Source organism: Macaca fascicularis, chromosome 14 (genome assembly GCF_037993035.2).
Source record: "Macaca fascicularis isolate 582-1 chromosome 14, T2T-MFA8v1.1".
Taxonomy (NCBI): domain Eukaryota; kingdom Metazoa; phylum Chordata; class Mammalia; order Primates; family Cercopithecidae; genus Macaca; species Macaca fascicularis.
Genome location: NC_088388.1, coordinates 8040389 through 8057408, shown reverse-complemented (window position 1 = coordinate 8057408; position 17020 = coordinate 8040389). Strand labels below are relative to the sequence as shown.

The window sequence follows — 17020 nt, the reverse complement described above, 5'->3', positions numbered from 1 at the left end:
CATGCTGGGATACCGCGGGCCGGTCTCCATAGTAACTGGCCGACATTCGCGCAGGCCTTTGGCCTGCAGAAAAGGGCCTGCTGTTTCAGTGCTTTGCAGACGGCGCCCTTCGTCCGCTGCCACCTCCCCATGGCGTGCAAGGGGAGAAGCCGGCCCCGACCCCCCACCCCCAGCTCAGGAGAGTAACGGAGCCAGCTGTGGGTGTGAACACGCATTTATTTACACATTGTCATCGGTAGGCACATACCCAGCCCAGCCTGTTGAAGGGACAGATCTCAGGCTGTCACCCATGGAGCCTGCAGAGTCTTCCCTCCTCTAGAGCCCTTGAGGGCGAAGGCCTGAGAGAACCAAGAATTTTAGGCTTCTGTTCAAGAGCTAAGAACTAAAGTTTATGCCTTCATCTGATTTCTTTCCAAAAAGTCCATTTCATTAAGTACTCAGACTTCTTAGCTCCATCCCATTCATACTTTTTGCTCTCCTACTACCCACCCAAGATTGTTAATAATAACAATAATAATAACAATAATAATACTGCGATAATATTAATACTTCACATTTGTACGAAGCTTACAGAATGTTTTCACATACAACATCTCATCTGAGCCTCCCGACAGTTCCGTGAGGTAGGTATTCTCACCTCCCTTTTTACAGACAGGGTAACCGAGGCTCAGAGAGGTAACGGGATTTACTCAAGGCCACACAGCTAGTTAGTGGTAAAGCTAGGACTCGATCCCAGCACCCCATATTCAAGTCCAGTGTTTCAACACCACAGCTACCTCTGTAAAGTGGAGCGACATTTTTTACCCCAGTCAGGCCTAAACGGTGGCCTGAGGAGCCCAGAGGCTGACTTCTCAGACTAGGGTAGGGAAGGGCTCAGCAGCGTCGGGGAGAGTTGGGGTACTTGGCCTTCAACTCCTGTTTGAACTGGCGATAAAGGATCTTATTGTGCTGATTTTCGGCCTCCTTTTGGGGATGGAACTTCAACGCTTCTTTGAAGCCCTTATGAACCAAGAAACCTTCGTTCAGGACCTCAAAATCAAACCCCGCCACATGCAGCTCGCAGGCCTGTAGGAGGAAAGACAGGTCAGCAAAGTTTGATGACATTGACAGGGCTGAGACTGACTTCTCTAAAGCCACAGTCCAGCGCTCTCACCCCTCTGGAAGTATCCTGGATCTTCCACACCATCCACCCACCTCCCGAACGGTGATCCCTCCTGCTTCATTGCCTCCTCTCCATCCAGGGCCACTCCTCATAACTCCCTGATCCCACCACCCCTCCTGCCCCATTACCCTTGCCCTCTCCCTTATGAGCACCTGGCTGATTCTGTTGAAGCCGTACTGCCGAAAGCGCTCGTCGAAGGTGGGCACCTTGCCTCCTGCCACGTAGAATGGCTCCCAGGGGTCCTGCCAAGGTACCACGTAGGCAGGCCGCAGCAAGCTCTCTTCCGGCAGGTTGACCCAGCGGGAATAGTTGGTGGGTGCCTGGCAGGGTGTGCACAACCCATAATAGAAGGGTCGCACCTCACCAACCTGGTAGAGCTGCACCAGCTCGTTTTTGTTCATGGGCATACGGCGGGCTCGTCGGATCTCGAAGGCAGGCACCACCAGCGCGGTGCCACCCCACTGGTTGCTCTGATCCAGCATTTCCCGCAGGCCTCTCCACAGCCCCTCGCTGGGCACCATGTCCACATCGATCACCAGGGCATAGTTGGCCCCCTCACGAGCCAGATTCCTCAGCAGATTATTGGGGTAGGAGACATTGGTGCCCAACGCATAATTAATCCCGGGCTGGGCCACCCTGGCTAGCTTGTCAAAGACCTCCTGGCAGGACCGCAGCAGGGCAAACTCCCCCGGCTCCCGGGGGTCGGGCACGGCTGCCTCGTAACGAGAGGGGCACACGAGGTGCATGGCGACCCTGGCGCGCATGTCGGGGCAGTGGCTGCTCAGCGCGTAGGCCAGCACCGTGGCCAGCTGCGCCTCCTCCTTGGTGGCCGCGAACACCGACACGGACAGTGGGCCCTCCCAGCGCTCCAGCAGACCCGACAGGTGCAGCAGGTTGTCCACGCTGGCGTGCGTGGCCAGGATCACATCGTTGGGTTCCATGGTGGTCTTCAGCAGGCCCCTGTAGACGCGGTAATCGCCGCTGGCGTCCAGTACGCCTCCGGAGGCCAGCGCGGTGCGAAGCTGCGTCTTGACCTGGTCCACGGACCGTGGGGACGGGGGAAAGAACTCAAAATATTGGTCTTGCTCCTCCTGTCCGTGCAGTCCGGACAGCAGCGACAGGTAGAGCAGCTGCAGCATCGCCACCAGCATGAGCGCGGCCAGCAGCAGCTGGTAGAAGGCGCACCTGATGGCGTAGGACATCTGCATGGCTGTCGGGGCTCGGGGCGCGCAGCAACGACCACCCGGCCACAGACTACACCAGCGGCCGCAAGCCCGGATTTACCGCAGCCTGCCGAGCGCAGCCGAGGCGAGCCGAGGCCAGCCGAGCCCCGCGCGCCGCGCCGCCCCGCCCGCCTCCCGCCGCCGGCCGCCCGCCGCTGCCGCCCCCAGCCCCCGGCGCGTCGGCTCGTCCCCTGCGAGGGAGGAGGAGCCACAGCCCCGCCGCCCGGCCGCGCGCCGTGCAGATGCCCCGCCCGCCCGGGCCCCGCCGGCTTCCCGGGACGCACTCCCCTCCCTCCCCGCCGGCGCGCGCACCCTGGACCAAGCGCGCCTTGAACTAGCAGCGCGCTGGGCTGGACTCGGAGAGAAATCGTGGCAGAGCTCGGCCGCAGCGTGGTGGATGGCGTGGGCTCAGCTGAAAGGAAGTCAAAACGCTCCCTTCCTTCCGCGGCTTCTTGTTTCCCCGTGTCGGAAGAGGTCTGCGCTCCGATGTAGGTGGTAGTGCCTGGAAGGTGCGGAGGAGATGAGAGATAAGTGAATGTGGAAAGACTGGTGTTACATAGGACGAGGTGGCCGAGTGGTTAAGGCGATGGACTGCTAATCCATTGTGCTTTGCACGCGTGGGTTCGAATCCCATCCTCGTCGGCCGTCTTTTATAGAGCGGCGTGAGAAAAGCATCTAAATTTTCACATCCTACCTGTTTGGAGCAGCAACCTGGAGAAAACTCAACTGGAGGTGCGAGGGGTAAAGAATCTTAATTTTCACATCCTGCCTGTTTGGAGCAGCAAGCTGAGGAAAACTGAACTGGGGGTGAGAGTGGAATTCGATCCCAAGTCTCTCTGGTCTTTATCCACCACGGATCTCCTGCCTGCTCCTACTCCAGGTATCTGTAGCTCTGGGCAGAGGCCAAAGGTGTTTTCTTCTAGAAAGAGGAGGGCCCAGGGTTTGGTGGCACGGAAAAGACTAGAACCGGGATTCTGGCCAGTGTGAAGTTGGGGGCCAGTGTATGATCTGCAGGAATTAGGGAAGCCCGCATTGGAGGCATCGCCCTCCCTGTCCGAAGTAGTGGTACTTGTCCTACTCCCCAGCACTTCTCCCAGGGCGGAGACCTTGTGTCCATACGCCCCGCTCCCCACCACAACACACAATCTCTTTTTTTTTTTTTTTTTTTTGAGGCAGATTCTTGCTCTGTCGCCTAGGCTGGAGTGCAGTGGCGCAATCTCGGCTCACTGCAACCTCTGCCTTAAGCGATTCTCCTGCCTCAGCCTCCTGAGTACCAGCGCCTGCCGCACGCCCGGCTAATTTTTTGTATTTTTAGCAGAGACGGAGTTTCACCATGTTAGCCAGGATGGTCTCGATCTCCTGACCTTCTGATCCGCCTACCTTGGCCTCCCAAAGTGCTGGGATTACAGGTGTGAGCCACCGCGCCCGGCCACACACAAACTCTTAAGCAGAAGGCTTTGAACACTCCAATATCAGGCCACCACACTCTTAATAAGTGTTTGTGGATTAATTCATCTATGGACTCTTTAGAACACGAGAAGCTGTGGGAAGGGCAGACACTGCCACTGCTAAATCAATTACCGTATATTACTCAACTTTTTAGGCTGATCCAGGGAGGCCCCTATAGGGCAGAGTGCTCTGAATCTTGAGATGTCAGGACAGACTGGGCAGGGCTTCAAATAAGGATAAAGTGTCTGTCCCGCTATTCCACAGGCAGTAGGGTGCCACGGTTGTGGAGTTGAAGAGTGATCAGAAAACCTTTATTTTGCAGCCTAGTGCAAAAACACACACTGAGTACCTGCTCCCTGCCAGGGACTGTGTTAGGCATGAAGGGATTGGCCTTGGAGGAGACACAGGTGTTGTCCTTGGGGGGTTTCCACTGGTGACCTTGGCTGTAAAGAGGAGAAAGGCAAGTGCAGATCCTTTCAGCACAGGCCTTGCAGACGGGAGGCTCAGAAGCCAGACATGCTACCATTTGGATTTTCTTTGACCTCCTCAGTGTTTTATATATTATTTTTTATTACCGTTATTTGAGACAGAGTTTTGCTCTTCTCGCCCAGGCTGGAGTGCAATGACGCAATCTTGGCTCACTGCAACCTCTGCCTCCTAGGTTCAAACGATTCTCCTGCTTCAGCCTCCTGAGTAGCCGGGATTACAGACGTGTGCCACCATGCCTGGCTAATTTTTTGTATTATTTTTTAGTAGAGACGGGGTTTCACCATGTTAGCCTGGCTGGTCTCGAACTCCTAACTTCAGGTGATCCACCCGCCTTGGCCTCCCAAAGTGCTGGGATTACAGGTGTGAGCCACTGCGCCCAGCCTTATTATTATTATTATTATTTTGAGATGGAGTTTCTCTCTTGTTGCCCAGGCTGGCGTGCAATGGCCCGATCTCAGCTCACTGCAACCTCTGCCTCCTGGGTTGAAGCAATTCTCCTGCCTCAGCCTCTAGAGTAACTGGGATAACAGGCATGCACCACTATACCCAGCTAATTTTGTATTTTTGGTAGACACGGGGTTTCTCCATGTTGGTAAGGCTGGCCTCGAATTCCTGACCTCAGGTGATCTGTTCGCCTCCCAAAGTGCTGGGATTACAGGCGTGAACCATCATGCCCATCCCCGCCCTATTATTATTTTTTAAGACAGAGTCTGGCTCTGTCACCCAGTCTAGAGTGCAGTGGCGCGATCTCAGCTCACTGTAGTGTCTGCCTCCTAGGTTCAAGTGATTCTCCTGCCTCAGCCTCCTGAGTAGCTGAGATTACAGGTAAGCACCACCATGCCCGGCTAATTTTTTGGTATTTTTAGTAGAGATGGGGTTTCACCATGTTGGCCAGGCTGGTCTCAAACTCCTGGCCTCAAGTGATCTGCCCCCCTTGGCTTCCCAAAGTGCTGGGATTACAGGCGTGAGCCACTGCACCCTGCCCCAAACTGATATTTTAAAACATTAAGGAGGCTGGGCACAGTGGCTCACACCTGTAATCTCAGCATTTTGGGAGGCCAAGATGGGTGGATCATCCGAGGTCAGGAGTTTGAGACCAGCCTGGCCAACATGGTGAAACCCCATCTCTACTAAAAATACTAAAATTAGCTGGGCGTGGGTGCCTGTAATCACAGCTATTCTGGAGGCTGAGGCAGGAGAATCGCTTGAAACTGAGGAAGAGGTTGCGGTGAGCCAAGATAGCACCATTACACTCCAGCCTGGGTGACACAAAAGAGACTCTATCTCAAAAAAAAAAAAAAAAATCGATTTGGGCTGGGCTCGGTGGCTCACGCCTGTAATCCCAACACTTTGGGAGGCCAAGGCAGGGGGATCACTTGAGGCCAAGAGTTCAAGACCAACCTGGTGAACATAGTGAGACCCACATCTCTATAAGAAAAGAAAAATGTTTGAATCATGTAGTAGTTAACTTTGGTGAATCGGATTTCACGTACAACCCATCTTTCTGCCTTTTATTTTATTTTTTTGAGATGGTGTCTCACTCTCTAGCCCAGGTTGGAGTGCAGTGGTGCAATCATGGCTCACCACAGCCTCAGCCTTACCGGGCTGGGACCTTTCCAAGTAGCTGGGACTACAGGTGTATGCCACCATGTGTGACTCATTATTTTATTTTATTCTATTTTTGAGACAGAGTCTCACTCCAGTGCCCAGACTGGAGTGCAGTGGCACATCATGGCTATTGCAGCCTCAACCTCCCGGGCTCAGGTGATTCTCCCACCTCAGCCTCCCGGGTTGTTGGGCCTACAGGTGTGTGCCACCACACCTGGCTACATTTTTGTATTTGTCTGTAGAGATGAGGTTTTGCTGTGTTGCCCAGGTTGGTCTCAAACTCCTGGGCTCAAGAGATCCACCCATCTTGGCCTCCCAAAGTGCTGGGATTATAGGCATGAGCCACTGAGCCAGGCCTATCTTTTATTTTTAAGTTCAGAAGATCTGGCAGTGGCTGGCCTGCATCCCCACAGGGTGACAATGGGCCACAGCACCAGAGTGGCCCCCACTTGGCAAACAGTCTTCTCTTTGCCAAACTCCCAGCCCTGCCCTTCCTTGTCTGCCTCTGCCTGTGGCCCTTTGAGCATTTGAGTTTCATCTGCAGTGCTCACACGATACCCATTTATTACCTCAAAGAAGACTTGCCTGCTCATCTGCCCCCAGTCCCCCACTACAGTGTTAGGCACACAGCAGGCGTCATCAATACATGTTTGTTGAATGAATAGATAAGATGCTTATGAAGTGTCCCCAGAGACCCTAGTCTAAGGGGACACTGTAAAATGGTGACTGGGGCTTGGTGAGGTGTCGAGATCAGGGAAAGCCACATGGAAGGCCCAGAAGGTGGCAGAAAGCTGCTACTGTGGGTAGAGGCACCTGGCTGGGAAGAGGGACTGTTTGTGACAGAGAGGGGAGTGGGAGTTTCAAAGACCAGTGTAGCCAGGTGTGGTGGCTCTTACCAGAGTGAGACCTTATCTCAAACAAACAAACAAAAAATGGCATTAATAACCAATAACGAGGGATCTGCTGATGCCCTTACTACAGGCCAGATGGCAGGGCATACCTGGACTCTCCCCAGGGAGACTTGTGTTAAGCGTTCTCCAGAGAAACAACCGTGTGTGTGTGTGTGTGTGTGTGTGTGTGTGAGTGTGTGTGTGACAGACAGAAAGAGAGAGAGCAGGAGAGAGTAAGTGATTGATTTTGAGGAATTGGCTCATGTGATTATGGGGACTGGCAAGTCCAAATTCCACAGGGCAGGCTGGAAACCTAGGGAGAATTGGATGTTGCAGCTCAAGTTAAAAGGCAGTCAAGCCAGGAGCGGTGGCTCACGCCTGTAATCCCAGTACTTTGGGAGGCCAGGGCGGGCGGATTGCTTGAGGTCAGGAGTTTGAGATCAACCTGGGCAACATGGTGAAACCCTGTCTCTACAAAAATACAAAAAAAATTAGCCGGGAATGGTGGTGCGTGCCCGGCTACTCGGGAAGCTGAGGTGGGAGGATAATTTGAGCCCAGGAAGTCGAGGCTGCAGTGAGCCGTGTTTGCACCGCTGTACTCCAACCTGGGTGACAAAGTGAGACTCTGTCTCACTATAAAAGGCAGTCTAGAGGCAGAATTCCCTCTATCTGTTTCCCTTAAGGCCTTCAACTGATTAGATGAGACTCACCCACATTATGGAAAGTTGTGCTATTGTAATATAATAAATGGCCATGGCTGGGCATGGTGGCTCATACCTGTAATCCCAGCACTTTGGGAGATTGAGGTGGGAGGATTGCTTGAGCCCAGGAGTTTGAGACCAACCTGGGCAACATGGTGAGTCCCCATTTCTACAAAAATTTTAAAAAATTAGCCAAGTATGTTGGTGTTCTCCAGTAGACCCAGCTACTCAGGAAGGTGAAGTGGGAGGATCACTTGAACCCAGGAATTCAAGGTTGCAGTGAGCTGTGATCGTGCCACTTCACGCCAGCCTGGACACAAGACAAGACCCTATCTCAAAAACCAACAAAAAAAGAAATATGTGTTTGGTCTCTCTCTCCAGTTCCTAATACAGAGTTCCTAAATCCCTCGAAATTTCCTGGGCGATAGGAGCATCTTTTGTTCTAGTGATGCAAGTCTTCCTGAACTCTTAAATAGCCTCAGGATGGGGTCTGGTTGCCAGATGAACCAACCATGTGATTAAAGAGTTGGAACTTTCAGTCCCACCCTCTGACCTCTGGGGAGGAGGAGACAGGCTGAAAATTGAGTATATCACCAGTGGCCAATTATGTTATCAATTATGCTGACACTTTAATAAAGGCTCAATGAAACACCAGAAGGACAGGGTTTGGAGAGCTTCCAGATAGCGGAACACCTGCAGGTTCCCGGAGGGTCGTGTGTCCAGAGGCGGTACAGAAGCTCTGCAGCCTGCCCCTCACACCTTGCCCTGTGCATCTCTTCCACCTGGCCGTTCATCTGTACGCTTTGTAATATTCTTTTTTTTTTTTTTTTTTTTGAGATGGAGTTTTACTCTTGTTGCCCATGCTGGAGTACAACGGTGCTATCTCTGCTCATGGCAACCTCCACCTCCCGATTCTACTGCCTCAGCCTCCCAAGTAGCTGGGATTACAGGCATGTGCCACCACGCCCAGCTAATTTTTGTATTTTTAGTAGAGTTGGGGTTTCTCCATGTTGGTCAGGCTGGTCGCGAACTCACGACCTCAGGTGATCCGCCCACCTCGGCCTCCCAAAGTGCTAGGATTACAGGCGTGACCCACCGTGCCCGGCCTGTAATATTCTTTATAATGAACCGATAGACATAAGTGGTTCCCTGAGTTCGGGGAACTCTCTAGCAAATTAAACCCAGGGAAGGAGTTAGGGGAGCTTGGTTTATATCTGGTTGGTCAGAAGTGTAGGCAACTGGCCAGGTGCAGTGGCTCATGCCTGTAATCCCAGCACTTTGGGGAGGCTGAGGCAGGCGGATCACCTGAGACCAGGAGTTCGAGATCAACCTGGCCAATATGGGGAAACCCTGTCTCTACTAAAAATACAAAAAATTAGCCGGGTGGTGGTGGATGTCTGTAATCTTAGCTACTCAGGAGGCTGAGGCAGGAGAATCGCTTGAACCCAGGAGGTGAAGGCTGCAGTGAGCCAAGTTCATGCCATTGCACTCCAGCCTGGGCAACAAGAGTGAAACTCCATCTCAAAAGAAAAAAAAAAAGAAGTGTAAGCAACAACCTACTATGTGCAATTGGCATCTGAAGTGGGGCAGGTATGTGGGACTGAGCCCTCAATGCATGGGATCTGACACTATCTCCAGGTAAATAATATCAGAATGGAATTGAATGATAGGACACTCTGTTGGTGTCCACTGGAGAGCTGCTTGGGTGGTGTGTGGGGAAGAATCCCCACCAAGTTTGGTGACCAGAAGCAAAGTGTTGTATTGAGTGTGAGGGCAGAGAGAAAATAACTGGGTTTTCTCCTTCAGAGAAGGAAATCATCTTCAGAGAAGGTAGACTTTGAGTAAAGTCTACTGATTTAAATGTAAATTTTTTCTTAAAAAAAATGCCTTCATAGGGTGTGGTGGCCCTTGCCCGTAATCCCAGCACTTTCAGAGGCCGAGGTGGGTAGATCACGAGGTCAGGAGTTCAAGACCAGCCTGGCCAAGATGGTGAAACCCCATCTCTACTAAAAATACAAAAATTAGCCAGGCGTGGTGGTAGGTGCCTGTAATCCCAGCTACTTGGAAGTCTGAGGCAGAGAATTGCTTGAACCCCGGAGGCAGAGGTTGCAGTGAGCCGAGATCATGCCACCACTCCAGCCTGGGCGACAGAGAGAGACTCCATCTCAAAAATAAATAAATACAAAATAAATAAAAACACCTTCATAGGCCGGGTGCGGTGGCTCACACCTGTAATCCCAGCACTTTGGGAGGCTGAGGCGGGTGGATCACGAGGTCAGGAGATCGAGACCATCCTGGCTAACACGGTGAAACCCTGTCTCTACTAAAAATACAAAAAATTAGCTGAGGGTGGTGGCGGACACCTGTAGTCCCAGCTACTTGGGTGGCTGAGGCAGGAGAATGGCGTGAACCCGGGAGGCAGAGCTTGCAGTGAGCCGAGATAGCCCACAGCACTCCAGCTTGGGCGACTGAGTGAGACTCCGTCTCAAAAAAAAAACACCTTCATAATGATGTCTAAACTTGGTGTTTGATCAACTGTCTGGGTGCCATGACCTAGCCAACTTGACAAATAAAAGTAACCATCACACGACTCTACTGCTGTCGTCTGACACATGGCACTGGGCTCCTCCCACTTGCCTCCCACAGCTCCAGCCAGACACAAGACTCACCTGAGATTCCACCCCGAATCCCCTTTCCAGGCTGGTTTCTGCCATCTAGACCCACAACCACCTACCCCTCAAGAACTGAATCAGTGCAGTCCCAGATTGGGCCATTCACAGATGGCCATCTCCCAGCTGCAGGTGTTTTTTTGTTTTTTGTTTTTGAGATGGAGTCTCGCTCTGTCACCCAGGCTGGAGTGCAGTGGCGCAATCTTGGCTTACTGCAACCTCCACCTCCCGGGTTCAAGCAGTTCTCCCGCCTCAGCCTCCCAAGTCGCTAGGACTACAGGCGTGCGTCACCAGGTCCAGCTAATTTTTGTATTTTTTTGGTAGAGATGGGGTTTCGCCATGTTGGCCAGGCAGGTCTCGAAATCCTGACCTCAGGTAATCCACCCGCTTCAGCCTCCCAAAGTGCTGGAATTACAGGTGTGAGCCACTGCGCCCTGCCCCAGCTGCAGTTTTAACAGGGTTGTGTCCCAAGTCAATTGAAGGCTTGATTGAAGCCTAAAAGACAGCTAATCAGACCCTTCACTTGTCCCAAGGTGAAGGTCAACGGCTGTAGTTTCCCGAGGCCCCATCATATGTCAGCCCCAGCTAAGGGCTTTGCCCGCCCTGAGTTTTCCAACAGCCCCTCAAGGGAGGTCTGTTCACCCCTCACATCATTCTCCCTCCTCCTTAGGCCCCCACACTACACCGGCTCCATGGCCTGGCTTTGGGAGCTCCAGAGCTGCCTCCAACCTGGAGGGAGTCCCCTGCCTCCACGTGCTGGAAGGATGGAACTATTATCTGAACCAAGCAAGATCATGCTTGGCTACTGGTCTACTGTCCTGCATGGCATCCTGGGGTCTCTGGAGGCCCTTTTCTTGGGAAGCAGAGTGTGGGCTCTGAAGATGGAATTCCAGCTCTGCTGTGTGGTCTTGAGTAAGGTACTTTTTTTTTTTTTTTAATAATTTTTTTAAACAATTGAGGCAAAATATGCATAATTTAAAATTAACCATTTTAAAATGTGGCATTTAGTATATTCACAGTGTTGTACAACTACCACCTTTATCATGTACCAAAACATTTCCATCACCCCACAGAAAACCCCATACCCATTAACAGTTACTCCCCAGTTCCCCATCCCCTACTCCCCATCAACATTGGTCTGCTTCCTATCTCTGTGGATTTGCCTATTCTGAATATTTCAAATACATGTAATCATACAATATATGATCTTTTATGTCTGGCTTCTTTCACTTAGCATAGGAATTGCTTGGTCACATGGTAGCTGTACGTTTAACTTTTTTTTTTTTTTTTTTTTTTGAGACAGAGTCTCACTCTGTCACCCAGGCTGGAGTGCAGTGGCCGGATCTCAGCTCACTGCACGCTCCACCTCCTAGGTTTACGCCATTCTCCTGCCTCAGCCTCCCGAGTAGCTGGGACTACAGGCGCCCGCCACCTCGCCCGCCCGGCTAGATTTTTGTATTTTTTAGTAGAGACGGGGTTTCACCGTGTTAGCCAGGATGGTCTTGATCTCCTGACCTCGTTATCCACCCGTCTCGGCCTCCCAAAGTGCTGGAATTACAGGCTTGAGCCACTGTGCCTGGCCACGTTTAACTTTTTGAGGAACTGCCAGACTGTTTGTCATGACGGCTGTACCATTTTATATTCTCACCAGCAATGTATAGGGGTTCTAATGTCTCCACATTCTTGCTAACACTTAGTTTTTTCATTAAAAAATTACTATAACCAGGGCCGGGCGTGGTGGCTCACGGCTGTAATCCCAGCACTTTGGGAGGCCAAGTTGGGCAGACTACTTGAGGTCAAGAGTTCGAGACCAGCCTGGCCAACATGGCAAAACCCTGTCTCTATTAAAAATACAAAATTAGCTGGGTGTGGTGGTGCATGCTTGTAGTCCCAGCTACTTGGGAGGCCGAGGTGGGAGAATTGCTTGAACCTGGAAAGTGAAGGTTGCAGTGAGCTGAAGATCGCACTACTGTACTCTAGCCTGGGCGACACAGTGAGACTGTCTCAAAAAAAAAAAAAAAGACTATAACCGTCCTAGTGGATATGAAGTGGTATCTCCTTGTGGTTTTGATTTACATTTCTCTAATGAATAATAACGTTGAGCATCTTCTCTTGTGCTTGTTGGGCATTTGTATAGCTTCTTTGTTTTATTATTTATGTATTTTTTGAGACAGGGTCTCACTCTGTCACCCGGGCTGGAGAGCAATGGCATGATCTGGGCTCACTGCAACCTCTGCCTCCCAGGCTCAAGCAATCCTCCCACCTCAGCCTCACGAGCAGCTGGGATTATAGGCATGTACCACCACACCCAGCTAATTTTTATAATCTTTGTAGAGATGGGGTTTCGCCATGTTGCCCAGGCTTGTCTCGAATTCCTGACCTCAAGCAGTCCACCTGCCTCGGCCTCCCAAAGTGCTGGGATTACAGGCATGAACCACCATGCCCGGCCTGTACGTCTTCTTTGGAGAAGTGTCTATTCAAGCCCTTTGTCCATTTTTGGGGTTGTCTTTTTGTTGTTGAGTTCTAAGAGCTCTCTATATATTCTGGAAACTAGACCCTTACTGAATATATGATTGCAAATATTTTCTCCTATCCCATATGGTGTCTTTTCACTTTCTTGATAATGTCATTTGATAAACAAAAGTTTTAGGCTGGGCACGGAGGCTCATGCCTGTAATCCCAGCACTTTGGGAGGCTAAAGCAGAAGGATTGCTTGAGCCCAGGAGTTCAAGACCAGCCTGGGCAACATGGTGAAACCCTGACTCTACAAAAAAATACAAAACTTGGCTGGGCACGGTGGTTCATGCCTGTAATCCCAGCAGTTTGGGAGGCTGAGGCAGGCAGATCACCTGAAGTCAGGAGTTCAAGATGAATGTGGCCAACATGGCGAAACCCCATCTCTACTAAAAATGCAAAAATTAGCTGGGCATGGTGGCACGTGCCTGTAATCCCAGCTACTCAGGAGGCTGAGGTGGGAGAATTGCTTGAACCCGGGAGGCGGAGGTTGCAGTGAGCCGAGATGGCACCACTGCACTTCAGCCTGGGCAACAAGAGTGAAACTCCATCTCAAAAAAAAAACAAAAAACAAGAAAACCAAACTTAGCCGGCCGTGATGTCATGGGCCTATAGTCCCAGCTATTCAGGAGGCTAGGTTTGGGGATCTCTTGAGCCTGGGAGACAGAAGTTGCAGTGAGCTGAGATCACACCACTGCACTCCAGCCTGAGCAACAGAGTGAGACCCTGTCTCTAAATAAATAAATAAAATAAATAAAAAATTTAAATTTTGATGAAGTTCCCATTTATCTTGTTTTTTTATTTTTGTTTTTGTTTTTTCTGTTGTTGCCCATGGCTTTGGTGTCTTATTTGAGAATTCATTGCCAAATCCAAAGTAATGAAGATTTACGTGTCAGGCCTCTGAGCACAAGCTAAGCCATCATATCCCCTGTGACCTGCACATATACATCCAGATGGCCTGAAGTAAATGAAGAATCACAAAAGAAGTGAAAATGACCTGTTCTTGCCTTAACTGATGACATTACCTTGTGAAATTCCTTCTCCTGGCTCATCCGGGCTCAAAACCTCCCCCACTGAGCACCTTGTGACCCCCGCCCCTGCCCGCCAAAAAACAACCCCCTTTGACTAATTTTCCTTTACCTACCCAAATCCCATAGAACGGCCCCACACCTGTCTCTCTTCACTGACTCTCTTTTTGGACTCAGCCCGCCTGCACCCAGGTGAAATAAACAGCTTTACTGCTCACATAAAACCTGTTTGGTGGTCTTTTCACACAGACACGAGTGAAATTACGCCTACATTTTCTTCTTCTTTTTTTTTTTTTTTTTTTTTTTGAGATGGAGTCTCGCTCTGTCACCCAGGCTGGAGTGCAGTGGCCGGATCTCAGCTCACTGCAAGCTCCGCCTCCTGGGTTTACACCATTCTCCTGCCTCAGCCTCCCGAGTAGCTGGGACTACAGGCGCCCGCCACCTCACCCGGCTAGTTTTTTGTATATTTTTAGTAGAGACGGGGTTTCACCGGGTTAGCCAGGATGGTCTCGATCTCCTGACTTCGTGATCTGCCTGTCTCAGCCTCCCAAAGTGCTGGGATTACAGGCTTGAGCCACCGCACCCGGCCACGCCTACGTTTTCTTCTAAGACTCTTACAGTTTTAGGTCCTATAATATAGGTCATTTATCTATTTTGAGTTAGTTTTTGCATATGGTGTGAGGTAGGGGTTCAGATTTGTTAAAGAGACTATCTTTCCCCATTGAATGGTCTTAGAAATTTTGTCAAAAATTATTTAGCCAAAGATGGGTTTATTTCTGTTGCCTCATTTCTATTCCATTGGACTACATGTCCATTCTTATGTCAGTACCACACTGTTTTGATTACTGTAGCTTCAAAGTAAGTTTTGACATTGGGAAGTGTGAGTCCTCCATCTAGCTTTGTTCTCTTTTTCAATATTTTAGTTATCCAGGGTTACTGGCACTACCATATTAATTTAAGAATAGACTTTTCATTCTTTTTTTTTTTTTTAAGAGACAGGATCTCACTATGTTGCCCCAGGCTGGTGTCAAGCTCTGAGCTCAAGCTATTCTCCCACCTCAGCTTCCTCAGTAGCTGAGACTACAGGCATGCACTGCTGTGCTTGGCTGGAATTTTGATAGAGATTGCACTGAATCTGTGTATCACTCGGGGTAGTATTGCCATCTTAACAAGGTACATCTTCCAATCCATGAACATACAATATATTTTCATTTCTTTTTTTTTTTTTTTTTTGAGACAGAGTCTCGCTCTGTCGCCCAGGCTGGAGTGCAGTGGCGCGATCTCGGCTCACTGCAAGCTCCGCCTCCCGGGTTCACGCCATTCTCCTGCCTCAGCCTCCCGAGTAGCTGGGACTACAGGCACCCACAACCGCGCCCGGCTAATTTTTTGTATTTTTAGTAGAGACGGGGTTTCACCGTGGTCTCGATCTCCTGACCTTGTGATCCGCCCGCCTCGGCCTCCCAAAGCGCTGGGATTACAGGCGTGAGCCACCGCGCCTGGCCGGCTATTTTCATTTCTTTAGGTCTTCTTTAGTTTATTTCAGCACAGCCTAGGCAACACAGTGAGATCCCAGCTCTACAAAAAAAAAAAAAAAAAAAAAAAAGAGAGAGCGAGAAAAGAAAAAATTTTTAAAAAATAGCTGGGCGTGGTGGTGCACGCCTGTAGTTTCAGCTACCCAGGAGGCTGAAGAGGGAGGATTCCCTGAGCCCAGGTTAAGGCTGCCGTGAGCCACGATTGGGCCACTGCACTCCAGGCTGGGTGACAGAGTGAGACCTTGTCTCAAAAAAAAAACTTTTAATTTCAACAATGTTTTGACATTTTCTTCTTCTTCTTTTTTTTTTTTTTTTGAGGCAGAATCTCACTCTGTGATCCAGGCTGGTGTGCAGTAGCATGATCTCAGCTCACTGCAACCTCTGCCTCCTGGGTTCAAGTCATTCTCATACCTCAGCCTCCCAAGTAACTGGGATTATAGGCACGTGCCAACATGCCTGGCTAATTTTTTGTGTTTTAGTAGAGATGGGGTTTCACCATGTTGGCCATGCTGGTCTCAAACTCTTGAGCTTAGGTGATTCACCTGCCTGGGCCTCCCAAAGTGCTGGGATTACAGGCATGAGCTACCAAGCCCAGCCAATGTTTTGTATTTTCAATGGGCAAGTTTTTTACTTCCTGGGTTAATTTTTTCCTAGGTATTTTACTCTTTTGTATCCTATTGTAAATGGAGTTGTTTTCTTAATTTCCTTTTCACGTTGTTCATTGTTAGTGTATATAAATATAACTGAATTTTGTTTGTTTGTTTTGAGACAGAGTTTCGCCCTTTCACCCAGGCTGGAGTGAAGTGGCACGATCTCAGCTCACTGCAACCTCTGCCCCCTGTGTTCAAGCAATTCTTCAGCTTCACCCTCCTAAGTAGCTGGGATTACAGGCGTGTGCCATCACACCCAGCTAATTTTTGTATTTTTAGTAGAGATGGGGTTTTGCTGTGTTGGCCAGACTGGTCTCAAACTCCTGACCTCAGGTGATCCACCCACCTCAGCCTCACAAAGTGCTAGGATTACAGGCATGAGCCACTGTGCCTGACCTGAATTTTGTGTGTTAATTTTTTTTTTTTTTTTTGGAGGCAGAATCTCACTCTGTCACCCAGGCTGGAGTACAGTGGCATGATCTCATTTCATTGCAACCTCACCTCTTAGGTTTAAGTGATTCTCCTGCCTCAGCCTCTTGAGTAGCTGGTACTACAGGTGTGTGCCACCACACCCAGTTAATTTTTATATTTTTAGTCAAGACAGGGTTTCACCATGTTGGCCAAGCTGGTCTTGAACACCTGACCTCAAGTGATCCACCCGCCGCAGCCTCCCAAAGTGCTGGGATTACAGGCACGAGCCACTGAGCCAGGCTATTGTGTGTTAATCTTGAATTCTGCAACTTTGCTGATTTTATTAGCTCTAAAAGTTTGTGTATGTGTGTACGTGTCTGTGTGTGTGTGTATGTGTCTCTGTGTGTATGCATGTATTCTTTAGGATTTTCTATATATTTATATATTATGTCATCTGTGACTATGAATAGTTTTACAAAAACTCTTTTTCAATTTGCTTAACTTTTGTATCTTTTTCTTGCCATTTTTTCCCACCTCAATGTGGAAACTCATATCTTGCCAAATTGCTCTAGCTAGAACTTCTAGTACAATGTTGAGTAGATGAAATGGTGAAACCACGGATCCTTGTCTTGTTCCTGATCTTTGGGGGAAGGCTTTAGGTCTTTCGCCATTAAGTATAATGTTATTTGTGGAT

The 17020-nt window shown here is 49.9% G+C and overlaps 1 protein-coding gene, 1 long non-coding RNA gene and 1 other non-coding gene across 4 annotated transcripts in view; 2 read left to right on the top strand and 1 right to left on the bottom strand.

Moving 5' to 3' along the window:
* Positions 1-198: 198 nt before the first annotated feature.
* Positions 199-2454, bottom strand: B4GAT1 (beta-1,4-glucuronyltransferase 1). The gene is made up of 2 exons (XM_045370593.2): positions 1315-2454; positions 199-1065 (listed from the first exon to the last, which is right to left on the bottom strand). The coding sequence occupies exons 1-2, from the start codon at positions 2368-2370 to the stop codon at positions 874-876; spliced, it is 1248 nt and encodes a 415-aa protein (XP_045226528.1). The 5' UTR covers positions 2371-2454; the 3' UTR covers positions 199-873.
* Positions 2455-2683: 229 nt separating this feature from the next.
* Positions 2684-17020, top strand: part of LOC102131138 (uncharacterized) — a 35491-nt gene continuing 21154 nt past the window's right edge. Inside the window, exons 1-2 of one of the 2 annotated variants that reach the window (XR_012423058.1) lie at positions 2684-3126; positions 10862-11108. This is a non-coding gene — a long non-coding RNA (uncharacterized lncRNA). The remainder of the gene's footprint in view (positions 3127-10861; positions 11109-17020) is intronic. The other variant, XR_012423059.1, reaches the window with a different exon arrangement.
* Positions 2946-3027, top strand: TRNAS-GCU (transfer RNA serine (anticodon GCU)). Its single transcript has one exon. It is a non-coding gene; the product is annotated as a tRNA-Ser (tRNA).